The sequence below is a fragment of the Bombyx mandarina genome, chromosome 23, assembly GCF_030267445.1.
Source record: "Bombyx mandarina strain Sakado chromosome 23, ASM3026744v2".
Taxonomy (NCBI): domain Eukaryota; kingdom Metazoa; phylum Arthropoda; class Insecta; order Lepidoptera; family Bombycidae; genus Bombyx; species Bombyx mandarina.
This window is the reverse complement of record NC_143229.1, coordinates 19,037,306-19,061,161: the sequence shown is the minus strand read 5'-3', so window position 1 is coordinate 19,061,161 and position 23,856 is coordinate 19,037,306. Positions and strand designations below refer to the sequence as shown.

The 23,856-nt window shown below is 44.4% G+C and overlaps 2 protein-coding genes across 4 annotated transcripts in view; both read left to right on the top strand.

Annotated features, from left to right (window-relative positions):
* LOC114249773 (uncharacterized) overlaps window positions 1-23,856 on the top strand; it is a 100,322-nt gene that overhangs the window by 48,964 nt on the left and 27,502 nt on the right. For all 3 annotated transcript variants that reach the window (XM_089737284.1, XM_089737285.1, XM_089737286.1), the window contains exons 9-30: window positions 113-679; window positions 1,357-1,495; window positions 2,023-2,169; window positions 2,839-2,938; window positions 3,775-3,874; window positions 4,118-4,240; window positions 5,270-5,403; window positions 6,026-6,184; window positions 7,033-7,116; window positions 7,637-7,751; window positions 8,958-9,018; window positions 10,930-11,075; window positions 16,338-16,478; window positions 16,823-16,999; window positions 17,580-17,650; window positions 18,498-18,679; window positions 19,346-19,487; window positions 20,460-20,650; window positions 21,413-21,511; window positions 22,164-22,347; window positions 22,654-22,837; window positions 23,396-23,465. In XM_089737284.1, coding sequence (XP_089593410.1) covers window positions 113-679; window positions 1,357-1,495; window positions 2,023-2,169; window positions 2,839-2,938; window positions 3,775-3,874; window positions 4,118-4,240; window positions 5,270-5,403; window positions 6,026-6,184; window positions 7,033-7,116; window positions 7,637-7,751; window positions 8,958-9,018; window positions 10,930-11,075; window positions 16,338-16,478; window positions 16,823-16,999; window positions 17,580-17,650; window positions 18,498-18,679; window positions 19,346-19,487; window positions 20,460-20,650; window positions 21,413-21,511; window positions 22,164-22,347; window positions 22,654-22,837; window positions 23,396-23,465 — 3,316 coding nt within the window. The remainder of the gene's footprint in view (window positions 1-112; window positions 680-1,356; window positions 1,496-2,022; window positions 2,170-2,838; window positions 2,939-3,774; window positions 3,875-4,117; window positions 4,241-5,269; window positions 5,404-6,025; window positions 6,185-7,032; window positions 7,117-7,636; window positions 7,752-8,957; window positions 9,019-10,929; window positions 11,076-16,337; window positions 16,479-16,822; window positions 17,000-17,579; window positions 17,651-18,497; window positions 18,680-19,345; window positions 19,488-20,459; window positions 20,651-21,412; window positions 21,512-22,163; window positions 22,348-22,653; window positions 22,838-23,395; window positions 23,466-23,856) is intronic.
* On the top strand, window positions 11,716-12,882 carry LOC149500248 (uncharacterized). The gene has a single exon (XM_089737296.1). It carries the CDS (start codon window positions 12,043-12,045, stop codon window positions 12,880-12,882), a length of 840 nt encoding a protein of 279 aa, XP_089593422.1. The 5' UTR covers window positions 11,716-12,042.

Genomic DNA, 23,856 nt, shown 5'->3' with positions numbered 1-23,856 from the left:
ATTCAACTAAAAAATAGTAAATAAATTTTAATAAATTTAAATTGAAAATAGTGTAAAAAAAATATTATATTTTATTAAAAAAAAAACTATTATTTATTGTTCTCTCGAACAGCTGCCCGAGATCTTGCCACGGAACGCGAAGACGACGAACCCGTTCGCGAACGAGAACCGAACCGATCCCGACTTCAGGCTGTACGAGAACCACGAGAACCTGTTCCTGCGCAACATCTCGCAGCGGCAGTCCAAAGAGCTGAGAAACTCGAGGCTGCTGCGGCAGAGCTCGGAGCCGCTGACCGAGAAGAAGACTCCCGCGTTACAGAAGAGCCTGTCGACCGAGCAACGGAACGACAGCGCGCAAGACGAGAGACCTAAAGTCGAGAACAGCCCCCCGAAGTCCAGAATACCAGTCGCCAACTTCATGTACCCGAACAAGAGCGGTCTGCGTTCCGCTGAGGGCTCCCCGAGGAAGGCGGAGCCGCCGAAGGCTGAGGAGCCCCCCGAGTACCAGAACGTCGTGAACGCCGACCTGGAGCCGCCCGAGCTGGAGGTGCTGCTGGAGAAGAAGCGCAGCGAGAGCGCGGACGTGCCGCCGCCGATACCGAGCCTGCCGGTCAACCCGCGGACCGTCATAGCCAACGCTTACTACGACAAACTCCTCGCCGAACCTGATATACAGCAGGTTAGTTTCACACACCTTTTTTTGGTGCCGTCGCGTACAGATACTTACTTTTTTTACTGGTGGTAGCACCTGTTGTGAGTCCGCGCGAGTAGGTACCACCACCCTGCCTATTTCTGCCGTGAAGCAGTAATGCGTTGCGGTTTGAAGGGTGGGGCAGCCGTTGTAACTATATTTGAGATCTTAGAATTTGATCTTAAAGTGGGTGACGCATTTTACGTTGTAGATATCTATGGGCTCCAGTAACCACTTAACACCAGGTAGGCTGTAAGCTCATCCACCCATCTAAGAAATAAAAAATAAAAATTATCGGGACTCGTAAAAAGCTTTGTTGAATCAACCACGCGTATATCAAAGCTGCACCCAAAACAATAATAATACTCTAAAGCCCATCGTAGGATGACATCTTATGTTTTGTGATTTTAAACACGCTGTATATACACGAAGGCAAGGTCACTGACCTTTTTACGTGGCAGCATCGGCGTAAAGTACTCGTCGAGTAATGTGATCCATAAACCAACCTAGAACTAGATTTAGTTTATAAACTCGCGTGGGGATACGACACGTCCATGTCCAGCACCATCGACCACCCTCGATCTGGAAATCAGGGTTAGGCTGACCCCCGCGACGTCGAGTCAACAAACGTTCAGACTAATTACACGAAGTTCCTCGTCCCACAGGCGCTGCTGCCCCAGAACTTGGAAGAGAATCCAGACGAATGCTTCAAGAAGGCCCTTCTCTTCCCCCTACTGGAAATAGAGGCGCCCAAGCAGTGCTTGTTTTTGTTGGTGGACGCCATCGACCAAGATTCGCTGGACGGTGAGCTTTTTTGGTATACTCATCTTCATTGCTGAGCTCACGGCCGAGCCAGGGTTAGTAGTTCATCATCATAGTCTGTTACTCTTGGTAGAGTGGTCATGTGGAATCCTTGCTTATTAAAGCTTTGACACATGTGTCCATAGTTCGAGAACTGAGGCTTGGCGCACGCACTGGTTAAGTGGGGTTTTGGTAAGGTCTTTCATCTGATGGTTCACGTTACTGGTGGTAGGACCTCTTGTGAGTCCGCTCGGGTAGGTACCACCACTCTGTCTAATTCTGCCGTGAAGCAGTAACGCGTTTCGGTTTGAAGGGTGGGGCAGACATTGTAACTATACTGAGACATTAGAACTTATATCTCAAGGTGGGTGGCGCATTTACGCTGTAGATGTCTATGGGCTCCGGTAACCACTTAACAGAAAACATAGACATCGCTGCTATCAAATCGAGACGCGTTTTTGAGGTCCGGGTTGAGATTGAGGATCTGCATACCTGCAACCTATATGCAACATATACAACTAACTGGACAGGTGCGACAGTGAGCTCGGTCCGCAACGAAGACGCAGCCAGCACGGTGGCGTCGCTGCTGGCCCGACAGCAGCACCTCTTCCCGCAGTGGCTCCTGCTGCTGTGCACCGCGCGGAGACACTCCAGGCAGCTCACCAAGATGTTCACGGGTATGACGACGACTGGTATTACGTATGTTATTAGCGCTGGTGACGAGTGGTCACGGACATGGCAAAGTCGCTGACTGCTCCCCTAAGCCGCCTCGTCTGAAGAAGGACCTGGCATAGCGCTCAAGCAACTGAGATGATAGAAAATTTTCGTGAGAGCTGAGTGGTAATTTAGGACTTATATCGAAGTCTCTTGATAACCCATAGAAACATCCCAGCGAGTACCTCACTGGATCCTCTCGGAGATTCCTCCTTCCTCGGTAGATTCCGTGAAGCATTGGTTTTAGACCAGTATTAGTAAAATTTCTCTGGCTACCCGTGAACTTGGTAAGCCGTCAGGTGAAACCAGAATAGCCTCATGACTTTACTAGCAATTACCTAGGAAAAACTGTATTGAATAATGACGTTACTGTACAATCTTCTTTCTATTGCTATTTTGAGATCTTTCCCCTACCTCTTTTTTTATACCTTAGATTGGTGGATGAGCTCACAGCCCATCTAGTGTTAAGCGGTTACCGGAGCCCATAGACATCTACAACGTAAATGCCGTCACCTACCTTGAGGTATAAGTTCTAAGGTCTCAGTATAGTTACAACGGCCGTCCCGCAAGGCATTACTGCTTCGCGGCAGAAATAGGCGTGAAATATGTGTATAAAAATATGTGCGTTACAGGGTTCCGTAAGATAACCCTGGACGAGCTCCAGCGCGCGCACGTGTCGGCCGACGTGCAGCGCTACGTGCTGGCGCGGCTGGACACCGAGCCCAGGCTGAGGTGAGGAGTCAGCGACCGCCATGGTCTTCGATTACGACGTAGTAATAGCAAAAAAAAAGTGCGGTACAGTATTTTTGCCACCACCCCGTTTGTTTCTGCTGTGAGGCTTGCAGCATAGATAATGCACATAAATTAGTTATAGATAAGAAATTCAAGCACTCAACTAAAATGTTTACGGTCGTCGGCCACTAGATGGCTTCGCTTCGATTAGTTTTTCAATGCTCCTGTAGATGGCAGTAACATATTACCTGTCCTATGTTTTATTTTTAATAATGGATGTTCGGGGTAATACGGCCGAACATCTTAACAAGATATAACGCCACACTGCACGTTTATTTAAATTTGCAGTTGGACAGTAACATTAACCTGGTTCCGCGGAAGTCGGGTTCGACCGTAACATTTAACATTAACATTTATTAATTACAACATTAACATATAACATTTATAGCATAGAACATTTGTACATGATTGAGTGTATTAATGTGAGTTATTAAAATCCAGACTTATCATTAGTAAACAACTACTACACCCCAGATCGGTGCCCTCACATTTTTTTGGTCCTTCAAGCCAGATTTGAACCAGCGACCTATGGATTGGGTGTTTTTGTAAATTTTCGATAGCAAATAAAGACTTGTATGATTTTTAATTTTTTTATTTTCTGTGTTTAGTTATACAATAATTAAATGCCTTAACTTTAACTATATATATGTTTAGGGGCATCCGCTACAGGATGTCGCTAATTTCCATACAAAAAATATTTGTCTTAATATTAAATTATGTTAATATAAATTTGTAGAAAGGTATGGGAGTTTTAATTAGTTTTTTTCTTATCTTAGGGCCCGCGTATCAAGCGACTCGGCGGCTGCGGCCGCGGCGGCCGCGGCTCTGGACCACCTCCGAATCAAGAGCGACGGGTGTCTGTTGTACCTTGAGAAGGTATCCGAATCCATTCGTACAGGACCGAATGATAGTGAAAATCAATCGTAATAGAAATCGTGAGGAAATAAATAAAATCCTTGTCTTGTGTATCACTTGGGATCGATATCTTTGAATGAATGCTGCGAAAGGGTCGGTGTTTCCAGTTTGTAAAACGATTTCAATAGATGGCGCTGTTTTCAAAATATAAACGTCTTGTATTTGCTAATAGATGGCGCTGTAATAAAAATTAAAATCCACCAGGTTCTGGACGGTGTCGCAGACGGCTTCATAGCTCTTCGTGAGATAAAGGAAATACCGAGCACCCTAAACGGATTGTATCTGTGGCTGGCGCAGAGACTGTTCCATGGGAGACGATTCGCTAAGGTATTGTAACGCGCTGGGGTTCGGGATAAATAAATGTTCCACCAAAGTACAACTGTATGACACTACACTTTGAACACAAAGTACACTTTGAACACGCACAGAACACTAAACTTTACTCTCCACTTCTTCCGCTTAGGTTCAGGTGATCCGTTCGCCGTTTCGCTTTGAGTAGTTCCGATTACTGACTGACTATGTGCCATCTCTGCAACGCTTTTATTGCCGATACCACATCGCTAGAACTATCGCGAACATTCCTCAAAAGTCGAGCTCTTTCGATGCGTGCTTCCGCTATCTGACAATAGATGGTGTTGTACTCCTCGAGAGTTCTAGATGTTACTAGATCCTTCGATATTCGTTCGGTTATTCGGCGATAGATGGCGTTACTCTTACCGGCGTAACAGTATATTATTATTATACATACCCGGCTACAGTTAATTGAATATCACAACGTAATTGGTTGAGGCAACCTTCAACGCGTATGATTACTTTGCGGCAGGAGTAGACGGAATGGCGTTGCGTGCTCGCCACGATACTATTGGAATCGGGTTTATGTAACGATTCCTAATTCTATTGGGTTCCGGATATATTAGCGGCGTTGTACGCGCCGTAGTCCTAGCGTTAATAGACAAATCGAAAAGCTTTCAAATACGTAAGCCTCCGAGGATGCTTTTAAACTATCACCACATACGTTATCAGCGATACGGATTGCAGTTACATTAAGTAGACGAGACGGAAAGCTCAGGGTTGGCCCTCTAGTGTACATTTGCAAAACCTTATTGAAACGCTACATATATACTAATATTATAAATGTGATAGTGTGTTTGTTTGTCCTTCTCTCACTTCGGAACTACGCATCGGTTAATAGCATAGGAGACTAAAATAGAATAACCCTTACCTCGACAACGCGGGGGTGCTTGCGAGTAACAGCTAGTTAAGGATGTCAAAAATTACTGTCAGTGTCTTAATGCTTTGTATTTGAATTATGGCTATAGTTAATAGCTCGCCTTATCTGCATCCTTACTGCGGCAGGTTCGTCTCCTGCTAGATGTGCTGCTGGCGGCCCGGTGCGGGGTCACGGAGGAGATGCTCTACAAATGTCTGCTCACGAAAGAATACAGTGTAACGAGAGAAGATTTTAATAGAAGAATTCACTTGCTCAGGAGGTCGGTAGTGTTCTTTTTTATTGCTCTTGTAGGCAGATCAGCATACGGCCCACCTGATGGTGAGTGGTTACCGTCGCCCATGGACTTCAGCAATCCAAGGAGCAAAGCCAAGCCGCTGCCTACCGTAAAGTACTCTCCGCAAGCTTCGTTTGAAGAAGGGCATGTCGTAGCGCTCAGGAAACACCGAACCGACCAAAGCCGGATGGCACGTGGCAAAAATGATCTCTGGAAACGCACTGTGGATGAACGCAGTGGCTCCAGGTAGTATGGATGAACTCTACTCTGGTGGCGGGCGGTGCGATGGTAAAAACGTGATGATGGTATCATCTCAAATAATTCCTCAGAGCACTTAGTTCGAGGTGAAGGAGGTGGACCTGTCTCGAGGATAACTCTAACCCACAGACACAGCCCACTTCGCCGGATCTTCTCAGTCGGTCGCGTTTCCGATCCGGCAGTAGATTCTGTGAAGCACTGCTCTTGCTACGGTCAGTGTTAGCATCACTCCGGTTCGAGCCCCGCGAGCTCACCTACTAGCTAAGGTTACGCTGAAATAGCCTTTCAAGGCTATCGGCTTAGGTAGGGAAAAAAAGAGGATAATGAAATCATGGTCATGTCCTTTCAGAATCCTGGTGATTGAGAAGAGCACGGGCTACCTGTCGATATTCCACCACTCGTTCTCGTGCTGGCTGCTGGACGTCAAGCACTGCACGCGGCGGTACCTGTGTTGCCTGGCGGACGGGCACGCCGCGCTCGCCATGTACTACACACTCATAGCGAAACGGTAGGGGGAGGGTTGGGAGGGGTAACATAAGTCGACATTGTCCTATGCGGCGCACTGACGTAATTATGTCGATTTTTCTCTTCGATCTTCTTACTAAGGCGCCGCAATATCTAGTAGACTGGCATGCGTCATGGTAATCGCCTATCGTTGCCGCCGCTGACTACTCCCCGAATCCTGATCACGCAGGAGCCAGTCACCGTCGACGCCCTAGACACGTCCTTACGGATCCATCAGATTCAATAACTTTTTCATTAGACGCCTTCAGCTCTAACACTAGGAGCAGGCTTAGGGACCCCGGTAACTGTACTCGTCGAACTCGACCAAGAGTTCGCCGTGCAACCTAACCCATGCATCAGCTCGCTGAGTTTCTCGCCGCATCTTCTCAGCGGGTCGCGATTTCGATCCGGTAGTAGATTCATTCGCGAAGCAGCTGCTCTTGAGTTCTTAGATCTCCAGGCGCTCGGGCAGCTGTTAGCTGATCCTACCGCTCCTGACTGAGCCTTTGCTCGCCCACCTGTCCTGGTGAAACTGGAAAGGTCTCCGGGCCACCAGTAATCTTTCAATCATAAAAAAAAACTATGGGAAAGACGAAACCGAACGATACTGAGATTGAATCTGTTTCTATGAGACCTAAGAGACTAAAAGACGAGCGAGACAGCACGAGTTCTTGTTGACTTGAGACCTTAACGTGACGCAATACAGTCTTATGTTATCCGCACGGGTCAGTACCACCGCCCTGCCTATTTCTGCCGGGTGCAAAGTTGGTCCGTCAGCTCGTCCATCTCAAGCCTTAAGCAAACAGTAGACCGGTCGAGCTCACTGTAGCCGTGTCTTCGTTCCACATGCAGCCTGTCAGCGCTGGAGATCCACAACTACGTGTACCACATGACGCGGCTGGAGCATCATCTGTCGTCGCTGAATAAGAGCAGAGGGTGAGTGTTTGAGGCGCCCCACAGACACACCCCACTGTCACACTCGCCGGATCTTCTCAGTGGGTCACGTTTCCAATCCGGTGGTAGATTCTGCGAAGCACGGCTCTTGCTAGGGCCAGTGTTAGCAACACTCCCGGTTTGAGCCCCGTGAGCTTACCACCTACACGTCAAAGCGAAGCTGAAATAGCCTCTTAAGGCTATCAGCATAGATAGGGGAAAAAAAGCTTGGCTAATAGATCAGTATACTGTATTCAGTTATATTTGCCTATTTATATATTTTTGAGAACGGTATAGGGATCGTAACGGCTCACACGTCTTCTATATATTTATAAAGGCTCACACATCCTTTATGTATTTATAACGGCTCATATCTCTTTTAAATATTTATAACGGCTCACATGTCATTTATGTATTTATGCGGCTCACATATCTTTTATGTATTTAATAAGTGTCGCACATCCTTTATGTATTTATAACGGCACACACGTCTTTTATGTAATTTTTTATGTCTGAAACGCAGCGATCAAGATGGGCCGGTCGATCTGCACACCCTGGTCTTGTTGTGGGTGTTGGATTCTTCGTGCGACGTGGAGTCGGCCCTGAAGAACGAGGTCCGGAGACTGGACATGTCGCAGGTCAGTGAGGGGATTTAGAAAGAATAAAAAAAATCTTCGGTTGTATGCGTCTTAGACACAAAGCGATTAATTACATAGACGCTTGAAAGGCAAATGTGACTAAGCGACAATGCGTGAAATTTACAGTAGACTAATTTAAAGTTGAAATACCTGAAAACAAATCTATATTAACGAATCTAGCGGTAGGATTGAAATGATTTTAATAGACCTAGAAATATATTTTTTTTGCGCATCGAATATGGCTATTGCCTATCGTTTATGTACAAAGCAGCTATTGTCGCTTAGTCACGTTTAGCGATATAGTGCCTATATCTACGTAAAGAGGAAACTGGCAGACCTAGGAATCCTGCTAAAGGTTTCCGCGTCCGTCGTCAGGACATTTCTAAAGATTTTTTTGACGCCCTAGCGCTGAAAAATGTCCTCCGAACGAGGTTTGCGAAAGGCTGCAGCAGTAGGCAGGCTGGCTTCACTGTGCCACATTGCTGCTGTCCATGAGCGATAGTGATCGCTCGCCATTAGGTACTATACTCGTCTGATAACATGGCAATAAAGAAAAGGGACATTTTGAAATCACTTAAGCTGTTTCATATTAGAGGGTAGTTGGAACAGTACCTTGGATAGCAAAACGTTCCAAGGGGCCGAATTAAGCGAGATTTTAGTCGAAAGTTATTATTTGAAACTTTCATGATGGTATCTTAAGTTGTGTGTCGCCAACTTGTTGTAAGAATGCGAAATATTTTAGTGGACAATTTTATTGTTGCAATTAAAATAATAGAACAAGTCGATAAGCGTGCAAAAGTTTGTATACTTGATATGTCAGCTCTCTGAGGCATTGGGGGGCTGTTGGCAGACCTCACGTCTCCGTGAACCTGGAAAGGCCTCCGGGTCACCAGCAATACCTCATTCGTCGTATATAAATGGCTAAAATACATTTCATATGAGACGAAAAACTTGCTTTGAATAATTGCCCTGACGGGGGTCTTAGGCATGAATATAGTCTCAGGGCTACGCGATACAGGGGTCTCTCGTCAGCCATCAGCTTGGGAATCCCCGTACTGGACTATGTTAACGTTGATAGCATACGACACCCGCTAAAGTTGTCCATGGACAGTGAAGAAAGTTTCGTGACGTAATGTCGTAATGGAGACGTTTGGTGACGTAGCGGTTTTAATATCGAAACTCAACTGGTGTTCTTGGATTGTATAGAAAACTGAAGCGAGCCAAGTCGAGGAGTCGAGTGGGAGGGAGGAGAACGCGCAAGCTACAGGTCGGTTATTATAACCTTTTTTTTTAATTGCTTAGGTGGGTGGACGAGCTCACAGCCCACCTGGTGTTAAGTGGTTACTGGAGCCCATAGACATCCACAACGTAAATGCGCCCCCCACCTTGAGATATAAGTTCTAAGGGTCTCAGTATAGTTACAGCGGCTGCCCCGCCCTTCAAACCGAAACGCATTACTGCTTCACGGCAGAAATAGACTAGGCGGTGGTACCTACCCGCGCGGACTCACAAGAGGTCCTACCACCAGTAATTACGCAAATTATAATTTTGCGTGCTTTATTTTTTATTAGTCATACATACATCTATTAGGTTAAGTCGGCTTATATCTGTTAAGGTTGATTAATAGGGGGCGTGCGAGGCCGCATTGGCAGCGCTCCGACTTGTGTGCGAGTTTTTTAACTCCTCGATCGCGTTAAAGTTAACTGAGTTGAAACAGCGCCATTGCGTTTGCTGCTAGGGGCGCTGTTAGAGTTTTAAAAATAGTCTTCATTTAATGGTGTAAGCGAGCTCAGAACTCATCTAATGTTAAGTGGTTCCCGGAATCCATCTCTTGGAACGCGTTACTGTTTCGCGGCAGTAATAGGCATTACCCATTCATTGTTATTATAACCTATTTTTAATGCGTCAGTTAAATACCCAGGGTAGTCATTGTAGACTGAATTGAAAAAAACAACAGATATAGTTTTAGGAAAATCGGTTTTCTGACTAAATCCATTTTGCAATAAAACACGTAATATCTCTCTTATCGCTTCCTGTAATTTAATAAGTTCGAAAACAACGGATCATGTAACTTAAGTCTATTGTAATAAAGTTGAAATTATTTTAAAACAAATTTTTGAAATAATCTATCGTTGATTTTACACTTTGTGTTCTAAGGGATAAAGACGTTTATTCTCTGTGTATTTCCTCGCAAAAGGAACACAGTAATGATGATTAATTCGAATGTGTTTCAGTTGTTTGTTGTGTGTTTCGATTGAGGATGTGTAATTTGATTTTGAAAAAAAAAATACATAAAAAGGTGTGGTTAATTATTTATTCATAATAATTTTGTTGTATCGAGGGTGTAAAAGGCTATTTGGTTTGAGTGACACTTCGCTTAATACGCGACATTTATCTTTGTAATTAAAGGTCAGTTTTATTTGATATCAGCATCACAACAGTTCGATGTTTTTAATTGAACTTTAATAAAGCTTATTAAGTTTACCCTATTCAAACAGCTGAAGAATTATTATTTGTTATGATATTTTTTCCAAATTTTAAACTTTAAATGGCTCTCATGTAAAGTTGCAAAAATGTAGCTTAAGCCAAATCGACTTTCGACCCTCGATAAGTATGCGACAGAAACTTTTTATTTGTACATACATATAAATAGAGTGAGATTAGTGTCATGGTATGGATCATCTTGTTGGACAACTAAAGTGGCGGATGAAAGGCGATTGAATGCAGCAGAGATGCGAATGTTGCGATGGATGTGTGGAGTAATGAGAATGGATAGAATACGGAATGAATATGCTAGAGGAAGTCTGAAAGCGGCATCTGTGACTGAGAAGCTGAGAAGTGCGCGCTTGGGATGGTATGGACATGTGATGAGACGAAATGAAAATAAAGATGGTAAGAGGGTATTTGTTAACTATGAATGTGGAAGGATATCGAGGAAGAGGTAGACCTAAGAAGAAATGGATGGATTGCGTGAATGACGATGTGTGTAAGAGGGGAGTGAGCGAAGAAATGGTATATGATAGAGGAGTATGGAAGGAGAAAACATGTTGAGCCGACCCCAGGTGACTGGGAGAAGGGCAGAAGAAATATGATTCATGAGTGTTATATCTATGTACCCGTGCGGCCTCACAGCATCTCCTACAGTTCTAAGATTACCGGTCGGTCTCTCGGTGCTTAGATTCCGCCTCAATTGAGTCAATAATGCCGGAGCTGATCAGCGGAGCCCCAGTCGCTTGGTGCAAGGACAAGCGGGTCGCGAGGGCGCTCTACGAACTAGCTAAAGGTCCGGCCCTGCTCGACCCCAGCGACGTCGGAGCCGGAGAGGTCAGTGGACATCAAACTGATTGTTATATTTGCATGTGTCAATATTCAGGGGAACCGACAAAGCTATCTTCCACCGAGCAATCTTACTTTTTTCCGACCTAAGCTGGTTACCTTGGAAGGTTATGTCAGTGTAAGCTGACAGGTAGGTGAGCTCACGGGGCTCTAACTTGACGACGTTGCTCTAGCAAGAGCCGTGCTTCGCAGAATCTACCACCGGATCGGAATCGCGACCCACTGAGAAGATCCGGCGAGAACCTCAGTGGGCTGTGTCTGTGGGTTAATTTACTCGCCGAACCCTTCGGAATCTTACTGTTTGGTACTTGTATTATATCGCACCTTTAGAATTGAAGTGGTTTAACTAAAAATTTAAGAAAACGAGTTTTATACTTTGCACGACTTATAAACACGTTTTCTAAAATTAGGGAGGGTAGGGTAGTTTGCCAGAATACACATCGGCTCTGTATTTTATCGTGATTTAAAAATATTTAAATAGTGCCATTCCTTGAAAAGTGAGTTTAAGTACGCGTAATTGCCTGTACTCTGCAAGCTAAACAGTGAATACTAGCCAATTGTTTAAGGATTTAATGAATAATTGTAAAAATTACTCGAGTGAGAAGATCATCGTTGAATATCATTTTGTGATCTGATCGAGGGAAAAATCTACGAGGAGCGAACGGATGGCACAGAGTGTCGAACAAGCATAAGTCAGTGGGTTTTGGAAAGATTATCCGAAAGAAATTATAATAATCTAAGTCCCATTAATATAATACCCATATATCGCCACGTCAACTAACGCCATCTGCCGATGCTAACAAACTTCGTCATAACTCAGTTTTCACGTTATCCCGACTACTATTGACCTCTTATTTAACGTCCATTGAAATAGATACACCTAAGATAAGAGAGGGCGCCACCAGTATCAAAACAAACTCGTTACTCGTTCTATCGTTACGCTATCTAATAAACAATGGAAGAAATTTTAATTGCACTCAGAACCATCCAAAAAGAACTGGATGAACAAAAAGCTATGATTAAAAAAAGCGGCGAGAAAGTGACAGAACAAGTGACTCAAAACATAAATAAAATACTGGACGAAAAGTTTGATTCCTGGGAAGAAAAATTCGAAAATCTCAAAGCTGAAGTGCAAAATCAAGGAAAAAGACTGTATTTTTTAGAAAAACAAGCAAGACTAAGGAATATTGTCTTCTTTGGGGTGGAAGAAACGGAAATTTCATATTCAAACTTGGAAAGAAGTATAGCCAGTTTCATAGAACGTCACTTATCTATTAAACTAAATTCTACAGACATTCAGGAGGCTAAGAGAATAGGCAAGAAAGGAGAAAAACCTCGACCAATTATTGTGACATTTGTAACTTTGGGTTTAAAAATAGATATATACAAAAATAGAGGAAAACTGAATGATACCCCTTACTATTTAAAAGAGGATTATCCACAAAACATTTTGGAAAAAAGGAAAGAACTACAAAAACAGGTACAGGAAGAGCGAGAGAAGGGCAACACTGCGATCATCAAGTATGATAAAGTGGTAGTAATAACTAAGAACAATAACACAAAAAATACCAATAAAAGAATGCTATCTGCTTCACCCGAAACCCCCCTTTTTCATTCCCGCCCTCAAGATGAGAAAAAGATTCAAGCAAGCAAGAAGAACAAAACACAAGCTCCGATACAAAGATCATCTAGTCTATCGGAGGGTACCTTGAAACCGGGCATGCTCAACTTCCTTACTACAAAAAATACTAACAACACACTGATTAAGCAGAACAATCAAAACAAGAATATATAGCCACTACCACCCCCCTCCCACAAGAAAAACAAACAAAATACACAAGAAAAACATCTTCCAATCCGGTTGGTCCCCGTGGAAGATTATGACCAAAACCCTCCAGGGAATCAAAAAAACCTTCAAAAGATATTCTACATATTGACATACAATGTCAGATCACTCCTATCACATGAACGATTAATAGAATTAAACGAAGCATTGAAAGAATTTAAATATGACATCATAGGATTATCCGAAACAAGACGTTCGGGAACAATCATTGAAGAACATGATCACTTTATATTCTGTCACTCAGGTAATACACCTGGTATGTATGGGGTGGGCTTTTTGATAAAGAAACAATATAAAAATAATATAGAAAGCTTCATTGGATTCACAGAAAGAGTTGCATTACTAAACATCATTATCGAAGACACTCCCATATCCATCATACAAGTATATGCACCAACCGAAAAAGCTAGCGAAGAAGATATAGATAACTTTTACATAACAGTCCGTATAGCAATAGAGGCTGCTCATAAATATTACATACTGATGGGAGACTACAATGCCAAAATAGGACAACCAAAACAGGAAGAAAACCTGGTCATGAAACTCCATGGATATGGCGATAGGAACGAAAGAGGCCAGAAATTGATAAATTTTGCAATTGAAAATCGACTAGTAATCCTAAATACATTTTTCAAGAAAAAATCGAAAAACAAATGGACTTGGAGATCCCCAGACCAAAAATATAAAAATGAAATTGATTTTATGCTATCCAACCAACCACACATGTTTCAAAACGTAGAAGTATTATATATTAATTATCCATCAGACCACAGACCAGTCCGAGCAACAATAATATTAACAAAAAATAGGAAGAGTAGAGCTAAATACCACAATCAACCAAACATTCCTTTAAAAACTGATCAAGAGGTACAAGCATATAGGGAATGCTTGAAATCTGACGAATCACAATACTTACTTAATCAACCAGAGAACAAAACTGTACAGGAATATTATGACAGCATTATAAAAGTTATCAAGTTAAGTCAACAGTTTGTTACAACTACAATACCTAAACCTGTCAAAACTCAAAAAATATTGTCAGAACATACTCTAGATCTGCTAAAGAAGAGACAGAAGATGCAGAAAAGTAAAAACAAAAGTCGAGCTACAAAAAATCATATCTCAGCCTTGTACAAGCTTGTAAATAAATGCATAAAAAAAGATTATATAAATCACAGACACAAGATTATTAACAAACATCTTAGCAGAACGGGAAGCACGAAAAAAGCTTTCAAAGAATTAAGGACAAACAGAACATGGATCGGCGGATTGAAAAGAGATGGCATAGCACTACACAACCGGAGTGAAATTATTAATATAGCAACCGATTACTACAAAACCCTATACAGCGCTAGACACAGCAACATCAACACAAGTCAAAATACAAAATACATGTTTGAAAATAAAAGCGTAACTCACATAGAGGTAAGCGAAGTCATAAGAGCCATGGAGAAACTAAGATTAGACAAAAGCCCAGGCCCGGATAACATTACAAATGAATCTCTAAAACTAGCTACACCTTTGCTGGCTTCTCCTTTCGCAATATTGTTTAACTTGATTCTGGAAACTGGAGAGACACCCACCCAATGGTCAGAGTCAAATATAATCTTACTCTATAAAAAAGGAGATCCAAACGACGTGGGGAACTACAGACCGATAAGCCTGCTACCATCAACTTACAAACTTTTTTCCTCAATTATTAACGAGAGAATAAGTAGTGCAATAGAATCAAGGCAACCTGTGGAACAGGCGGGCTTCAGAAAAGGATTCTCAACTATGGACCACATACATACGCTACAGCTTCTTATAGAGAAATACCAAGAAATGCAGAGACCACTCTATCTTGCGTTTATTGATTACCAGAAGGCCTTTGACACCATATCCCACGACAGCATTTGGGAATCTCTAAGATGCCAAAAAGTGGAAGAACAGTACATCAACGTAATCAAAAACATCTATAAAAATAGCAGAAATAGAGTTAAACTAGAGACAGCTGGCCCCTGGTTTCCAGTGAAAAGAGGAGTTAAACAAGGCGACCCACTATCCCCAAAATTATTCATAGCCACACTAGAATCGATAATTAGCTCACTAGACTGGAGGGGATACGGAATTAAGATTAAAAATGACTACCTAAGCCACCTACGATTCGCAGATGACATAGTGCTTATTACAGAAACTAGATTTCAACTAGAAACCATGATAGAATCATTAAATGAAGCTAGCAAGAAAGTAGGCTTAGAAATCAACCGCACAAAAACTATGCTTATGACTAACAACACAAAGGCACCAATATCAGTCGAAGGCGAACCTCTGAAGTACACAGAAGTATACACATACCTTGGCAAACAAATAGGGTTCAACGGAAATCACAATGACCTAGAAGTAAACCGTAGAGTACAACTGACATGGAACAAATATTGGAGTCTATGAGAAATATTCAAGAGTAACCTGCCTACTAATCTCAAAACTAAAGTTCTAAATTCTTGCCTTCTGCCTTGCTTATTATACGGATGTCAAACATGGACGTTTAGTAACAATATAAAAAACAAAATAGTCACATGCCAAAGAGGAATGGAGCGTAGTATGCTAAATTTAAAGAAAATACAGAAAATCCGTCACTCAAAAATCAGAAAAATTAGCAAAGCAACTGATGTACTAGTTCAAGCTTTAACTTTAAAATGGCAATGGGCTGGACATGTTGCACGCCTTCAGGACCAAAGATGGACAAAAAAGGTAACAACATGGACGGGTCCACTAGGAAAAAGAAAGAGGGGAAGACCATATACTAGATGGGAAGAGGATATAAAGAAAGTAGCAACTACAAATTGGATTAAAATTGCGCAATCCAGAGAAGATTGGCTATCCTTGGAGGAGGCCTTTACCCGAGGAGGGGTTCTTGCAAGTGGGAAATAATACCTAATATTATACAACAGATACAGTATTTAATTTTATTAGTTAGGAATTGCATTATTTTTTTGTTTTTGTCACTTTTTATGTCACTTGTACGAAATAAAAGGCTTTTTATTATTATTATTTATTTATTTCTAAAATTAAATTTAAAAGCTTAGTCTAGAAAAGGACAACGAGACACTATTCGTCTCTTTTAAATCAAGCTTAAGCAATACTTTACGCTTTAAGGTGTGTGCCATGCGTTAAACAATCTTGATTATGTCGTTAGCGCGATTCAGAACGCGGTCGAATATCTTGTCCTGTGACGGCTAACCTGACCGGGCTAGCTTTTCGTGGGTGTCGTGAGGGGTCTTCAGGTATTCTGCGGAGTATGGGCAGCAGCGATCTCTGAGTATTTTACCAGTTCAGTGGAAGAGAGCACGAAACAGACTTCTTCTCCATCTTCTCGGAGTTAGGAGGAAGTGGCAGAGTTTAATGTTCGGTTTTATCATCAGGTGATAATAGAGCAGTCGAACGAGGATGAGGTCCCCCAGGAATCTTGTGAGGAACGAGAGGATCCCATAGTCCTGGATCCGAATATCATCCACGAGCTGGTCGCTAGGGGTGACGAGGAAACCCTGGCTACGCTTCTGAAGGTATTCTCAGTTTTGTTTTATCGACATCCTTAAAATCAGAAACAGTTGCTTATTGTAAAAAAATATAAAAAACTAATGAGAATGTACTTTACTTTACTTTGGTGCCCCGGCAGAGGGGGAGGTGTCTCAGCTGGGATGCAACTTGCGTAGACAATTTTGCTGTCAGTCATCTAAGTCGCACAACTCGAACGGCAATATTTAACTGATATTTTTTTTGCATGCAGTACGCGCCGTGTGCGACTAAAGACAGCAATAGTTTAGAGCCAGAGCGCATAATCGCCGCCGCTATTTTAGATTCGTTTCTTTATTGGCGCGGCTTATAACTGTGTTTGTTTCGTCGCCAGCGTCACCCGGAGCTGGTGGGTGCGGGGGGCGGTGGGGAGGCGGGGCTGCAGGCGGCGGCGCGCGCCGGGCGGGCGGGCTGCGCGCTGGCCCTGCTGCGGGCGGGGGCGGCGCCCGACGTGCCCGACGCCGACGGCTGGAGCCCGCTCCGAGCCGCCGCCTGGGCTGGACACACCGAGGTACATCTTCAGAACGGCCTTGTCCTTTTTAGCTATCCTCAGTCACTATCACGGTATAGTGGCCGCCACCGTTCCTGATACGAAGCTATCACTAAGACTAGTGATAGGACTTGTGAGTCCGCGCGGGTAGGTACCACCGCCCTGCCTATTTCTGCCGTGAAGCAGTAATGCGTTTCGGTTTGAAGGGTGGGGCAGCCGTTATGACTATACTGAGACCTTAGAACTATATCTCAAGGTGTGTGGCGCATTTACGTTGTAGATGTCTATGGGCTCCAGTAACCACTTAACATCAGGTGGGCTGTGAGCTCGTCCACACAGCTAAGCAATAAAAAAAAAAAAAAAAGTTTAGGATTTAAGGAAAGTTTAGCCCTAAAAATCTTTGAACCCGTGGTCCGCTCCCATTATATGCAGACAGTCGAGTCTCACATACCCCGCATGTCCCCTAAGTGGACACCTCATATGAGGCTGGGTTCCCTGCCCGAAAATAAAAAGAGATGTGTGAATAAGTGGGTATTGTCGGTGCCATAGTATCTTCTAACCTTGAGAAGGTTATGTGACGTCATTGTTTTTGTAACGCCAGGTCGTGGACGTGCTCCTGGAGTACGGATGTGACGTCGATTGTGTGGACGCGGACAACCGGACTGCGCTGAGGTGAGCATAGTGTAGCCTCAGCTATGCTCATAGCGAGCTGGGCGGAGAGGAGCGTGGGGAGGAGATTGTGTGGAGAGCCTTGTGAGCCCGCGCGAGTAGATACCACCGCCCTGATACTTTCTGCCCAACCATGTCTCAGTAAACACCCACAATTTCACTTATCCGGGGCTGCAGTTTTTATAAACCACGACAGAGATGAAGTTTCGTTATCAATAAACATTTCCGATCCTGCGGACCGAATGGTATACAGTCGACGTAGTCCAAAACATGGATCCTCTCGATCCACTAACAGTGCTTTTAGGTACCTCAAACACCGGTCATCGTTCTCGTCGAACCCGTCGTTTGTGACGAAAGAATCGGCGAGTAAACTAACCCACAGACACAGCCCACTGAGTTTCTCGCCGGATTTTCTCAGTGGGTCGCGTTTGCGATCCGGTCGTAGATTCTGCGAAGCACTGCCCTTGCTAGGGCTAGCGTTAGCAACGTCGTCAGGTTTGAGCCCCGTTTGCTCATCTACTAGTTAAGGCTACGGTGAAATGGTCTCTCAAGATCATCAGCTTAGGTAGGGAAAAAAAACCAACAAAGTATTTTAGCTTTATTAGTTGAGCGCCTTTGACTTCAATGTTAAATCTATGGGCTCGAACAATGTTCTTTTTTTTATTGCCCTTGTAGGCAGACGAGCATACGGCCCACCCTATGGTGTGTGGTTACCGTCGCCCATAAACTTCAGCAATGCCAGAGGCAGAGCCAAGCCGCTGCCTGTTGTTAGTTTCACGAAATATAGTTTATTGTTTGTGGGTAATCGAAATAAAACAGGGCCAACGTTTTTAACGTGCCTCACTTACAGGGCGGCGGCGTGGTCCGGCCACGAGGCGGTGGTCTCCCGGCTGCTGGCCGCCGGCGCAGCCCCGGACCGCGCGGACGCGGAGGGCCGCACGGCGCTGATAGCCGCCGCGTACATGGGGCACGCCGAGATCGTGAGGGCGCTGCTGGACGCCGGGGCCCGCGTGGACCACGCCGACGAGGACGGTCCGTGACCACACTTATCTCATTTAACTACCACTAACGCCTTCCGGTTCGAAGGGAGGGGCATATCTCATTCAACTACCACTAACGCCTAACGAAGGGAGAGTCAGATGTGTCAACCGATACTTAAAACTCATTTCTCAAGGTAATGGCTGTTGTATACTATGTTAACATTATAATCTTGATTCATGTTAGATATAGCGCCATCTATTAGGCATACACATAGGATACCTGTCATGGCATCTCTTTGTTTTTGAATCCCTAGACATTTACAACATAAATGCGCTACCCAACTTGAGATATAAGTTCTAAAGTCTCAGTATAGTTACAACGGCTGCCCCACACTTCAAACCGAAACGCAATACTGCTTCACGGCAGAAATAGGCAAGCTGGTGGTACTTGCCCGCGCGGACTCACAAGAGGTCCTACCACCAGTAATTACGCAAATTATAATTTAGCGGGTTTGATTTTTATTACACGATGTTACTCCTTCACCGTGGAAGTCAATCGTGAACATTTGTTGAGTACGTGTTTCATTAGAAAAATTTGTACCCGCCTGTGGGATTCGAACTCCGGTGCATCGCTACGTACGAAGGCACCGGACGTCTTATCCTTTAGGCCACGTCGACTCCACAAGTCTCGAGTGGTGGCAGCGCGCTGGGTCCGCAGGTCGCACGGCGCTGGCGGTGGCGTCGCTGTGCGCGGGCGGCGCGGCGTGCGCGGCGCTGCTGCTGGAGCGCGGCGCTGACGTCACGGCGCACGACCGCGACCACGCCACGCCGCTGCTCGTCGCCGCCTTCGAGGGTCACACGTGAGTACTCCACGTCCACGCCGTCGTTCTCGTAAAGTATTGCTTAAGCTTGATTTAAAAGAGACGAAAAGTGTCTCTTTGTTCTTTTCTAGAAGCTAAGCTTTTAAATTAATTTTTTCTGATAGAATACGTGTTCGTAAGTCGTTCAAAGTATAAAACACATTTTGTTAAAAATTTTAGTTAAGCCACTTCAAATCTAAATGTGAAATATTATACAAGTAGCGAAGAGTAAGATTCCATCGTTTGCAACGAAGGGCTCGGCGAGTGAATTAACCCACAGACACAGCCCACTGAGTTTCTCGCCGGATCTTCTTAGTGGGTCGCGTTTCCAATCCGGTGGTAGATTCTGCGAAGCACGGCTCTTGCTAGGGTTCGTGTTAACAACGTCGTCAGGTTTGAGCCCCGTGAGCTCACCTACTAGTTAAGATTACGCTGATATGGTCTGTCGCTAAGAGAACTGTGGATTATTCTACGAAACTTTGCAAAAAATGTGATGACAATAAAAAAACCTTACATTATAGATTAATTATTAAATTACAGATATTAAATACCGAAAAAGGAACTTTAACTGTATACTAATAAAATTCGGTATTTCTATAATAGATTGCTTAATATGTATTAGTTGACCCTGGGCTAGTGACAATATTGGCAGCCACGCGTGGTTTTCTTAAAACAGAAGAATTCTAGACCTTATGGAAAAGAAATTTAATTTACACGTAATTAGCAATTTCAGGACACGCTGCTACAGATAAGAACTACAATTGATTTCTTTTTTTTTATTTTTAAAATTGAGGACTACACACTGCAAAAGAAGATTCACTTCTTTCACGTGCACCAACTTGCACGCGCATTTTTCATTGCTTAACATTGAAGTCTGCTACACACCGCAAAAGAAGCTTAACTTCTTTCACGTGTACCATTTTTTCTTCAAAGAGTCTCCTCGTGTTGTAACCGTGAGGTGTGTGTCGGCAGCGAGATCTGCGAGCTGCTGCTGGAGGCGGAGGCGGACATCGAGGCGTGCGACGGCGCCGGGCGCACCGCGCTGTGGGCGGCGGCGTCGGCCGGGCACGCCGACACCGTGCGCCTGCTGCTGTTCTGGGGCGCCTGCGTGGACGGCATGGACGCCGAGGGCCGCACCGTGCTGTGCACCGCCGCCGCGCAGGGTCCGTACCAGCCCCCAATCTGTAACGACACTAAACACGATATAGGGTTCGACCAGCCAGAGCGAGACAGAAGACTTTTTTCGAGCTCACAGCCTGGTTGGTGTTCAGTGGTAACTAGAACCCATAGACATCTATAACACAAATGCCGCCACCCACCTTGACATATGAGTTCTAAGGTCTCAGTATAGTTACAACGGCTACCCCATTCTTCAAACCGAAACGCATTACTGCTTCACGGCAGAAATAGGTGGGGTGGTAGTATCTACCCGTGCGGACTCACAAGAGGTCCTATCACCAGTTTTGCTTGTCTCTTTTCACCATAGATAATAAATACACTTAAATTAGTTATAGATAAGCAACTCAAGCACTCAACAAAATAGTTTACGGGCTTCGATTAGTTTCTCATTGCTTCTGTAGACATTAACATATTGCCTATCCTCTATTTTATTTTTAAAGAAAGATTCTGTAAATTTTCAGAAACCACAAATTGATAAAATTTAATCAAGTTGTCTATAACAAATAAAGACTTGTATGATTTATTAGATTTTTATTTTCTGTGTTTAGTTATACAATAATTAAATGCCTTAACTTTAACAGCATATAAGTTTAGGGGCATCCGCTACAAGATGTCGCTGGTTTCCATATAAACAAAATATTTGTCTTAAAGTATCGCAGTTTGAGGGCCCTGCTTCTTATAAAGGGACTATGCGATGCTCAGGTCACTGTGACAGATTATATCCGGTGTGTCCCTGTGTTGTGCAGGCAACGTGGAAGTGGTGCGGCAACTCCTCGACCGCGGCCTGGACGAGCACCATCGGGACAACTCCGGGTGGACGCCCCTGCATTACGCGGCTTTTGAAGGTAAGTTAATTGAGGGTTTGTGTGCCGATGCATTGGGAGGAGAGGTGGGAGGACCCCCTGAGCCCCCGATTGTCCCCATGACCCTGTCCCCCACTGGGGTCTGGATTAAATTCGATACTAATCAATCATTGCTTGATTCCCTACTTACAACATGAGGTCAATTGCACTGTATGAAGGCTGTCCCACGGCTCCTGGTACAAACAGACATGAAGGTGTAGCCACCCCGTGTGGACTCACGATATGTGCTGCTACTCTATGTCGGTCGGGGTTCGTAAGGTACTGCAGCAATGACCAGAGCGCGTTGCTGTCCGTTCTCGCTTTCTGGTAGGGTATCTCTGGGTAGGGTTGGGGGTATCGGAGAGCGATCTTGGACGTCACTTGCATTTTTTTTTATTGCTTAGTTGGGTGAACGAGCTCACAGCCCACCTGGTGTTAAGTGGTTACTGGAGACATCTACAACGTAAATGCGCCACCCACCTTGAGATACAAGCTCTAAAGTCTCAGTATAGTTACAACAGCTGCCCCACCCTTCAAACTGGAAGGCATTACTGCTTCACGGTAGAATCAGGCAGAGTGACGGTACCTACCCGTGCGGAGTCACAAGAGGTCCTACCACCAGTAAAGTTATTTCACAAGTTCAGTTAAATTCCAGGTCACATCGAAGTGTGCGAAGCGTTACTAGAGGCAGGCGCTAAGGTGGACGAGGCCGACAACGACGGTAAGGGGGCGCTGATGCTGGCCGCCCAGGAGGGACACACCAGGCTGGTGGAGATCCTCGTGGACGACTGGGGGGCGCCAGTCGACCAGAGAGCTCACGACGGGAAGACCGCCTTAAGGTAAATACGTAATTCTTGAAAGCGATGTTACTTTTTACTGGTGCTAGGACCTCTTGTGAGTCCGCACGGGTAGGTGCCACCGCTCCGCCTATTTCTGCCGTCAAGCTGTAATGCGTTTCGGCTTGAAGGGTGGGGCAGTCGTTGTAACTATACTGAAACCTTAGAACTCATATCTCTAGGTGGGTGGCGCACTTACGTTGTAGATATCTATGGGCTCCAGTAACCACTTAATAGCAGATGGGCTGTGAGCTCGTCCACGTATCTAAGCAAATTCGAGTGAATTTAACCCGACCCGCTCGTCCCCAGGCTGGCTGCTCTGGAGGGCCAGTTCTCGACGGTGTCGGCGCTGCACGCGCGCGGCGCGGACGCTGACGCCGTGGACGCGGACCGGCGCAGCACCCTGTACGTGCTGGCCCTCGACAACCGCCTCGCCATGGCGCGCTTCCTGCTGACTTCCTGCGGCGCTAGCGTGCACACGGCTGATGCTGAGGTGACCTTTTTTTTTCTCCTATATTCGGATTACAACCTAACATGTTTTCGATAGCCCGCCAATTCCGAGACTGACATAGCATAACTGCAGTATAATTATTACTAACGCATACATATTGTTACTGGCCGGGGTTCGGAATAAATAAAAAAAATTCTATCGGAGTATAAATAAAAACTGTATTTATCACTTAAAACACTCACATAAAACTTTAAAACTCATAATTCACTTCTTCCGCTTCGCTTCAGGTGATCCGTTCGCTGTTTCGCTTCCTAACTAACTTATTGCGTGCCAAACGCCTTTATAGTCGATACGACATCCTTAGAATTATGGAGAATATTCCTCACGAGTCGAGTATTTTCGACGTGTGTTTCCGCTATCTGACAATAGATGGCGTTGTAATTCTCGAGCGTTCGAGATGTTACTAGATCCTTTGATATTCGTTTCGGCGATTCGGCGATAGATGGCGCTACTCTTACCGGCGTAACAATATAGATGCTATGGGGACATTTGTGGTCCCTACACTGCCAATGTCATGCTACATGTGTCTGTGGGTTTCAGGGTCGCACTCCCTTGCACGTATCAGCGTGGCAGGGTCACACCGACATGGTGAATCTGCTGATCACAGTAGGTAAGGAGGGCTTCTATTCTAAATATATTTATAAATGATGTATGGAATATTCTAGAACGATTGAACAGTAATAAAATCCTTAAGTGCGTTTTCTGGCAATGGTAAGAAAACAACATTTAAAGCCTTTAATCTCCTTTTTAAATTATTATATTGAAGAGTACTATTGAATTATGTAAAACTGAACCCTTCTTTTTTTCTAAATAACAGACCGGTCAGTTAATTTGTCTAAGGAATATCTTTTTTTTTTTAAACTAAACTGTTTCAGTCCTTAAACTTTCCTTAAAGGTTCGCTCACAAGTTTACTGGTGATAGGACGTCTTGTGATTCCGCGCGGGTAGATACCACCGCTCTGCCTATTTGTGCCGTGAAGCAGTAAAGCGTTTCGGCTTGA

Bases quoted from the DNA above. Each gene is read 5' to 3' on its own strand.
- LOC149500248 (XM_089737296.1), top strand. From the start codon at position 12,043: ATGGAAGAAATTTTAATTGCACTCAGAACCATCCAAAAAGAACTGGAT.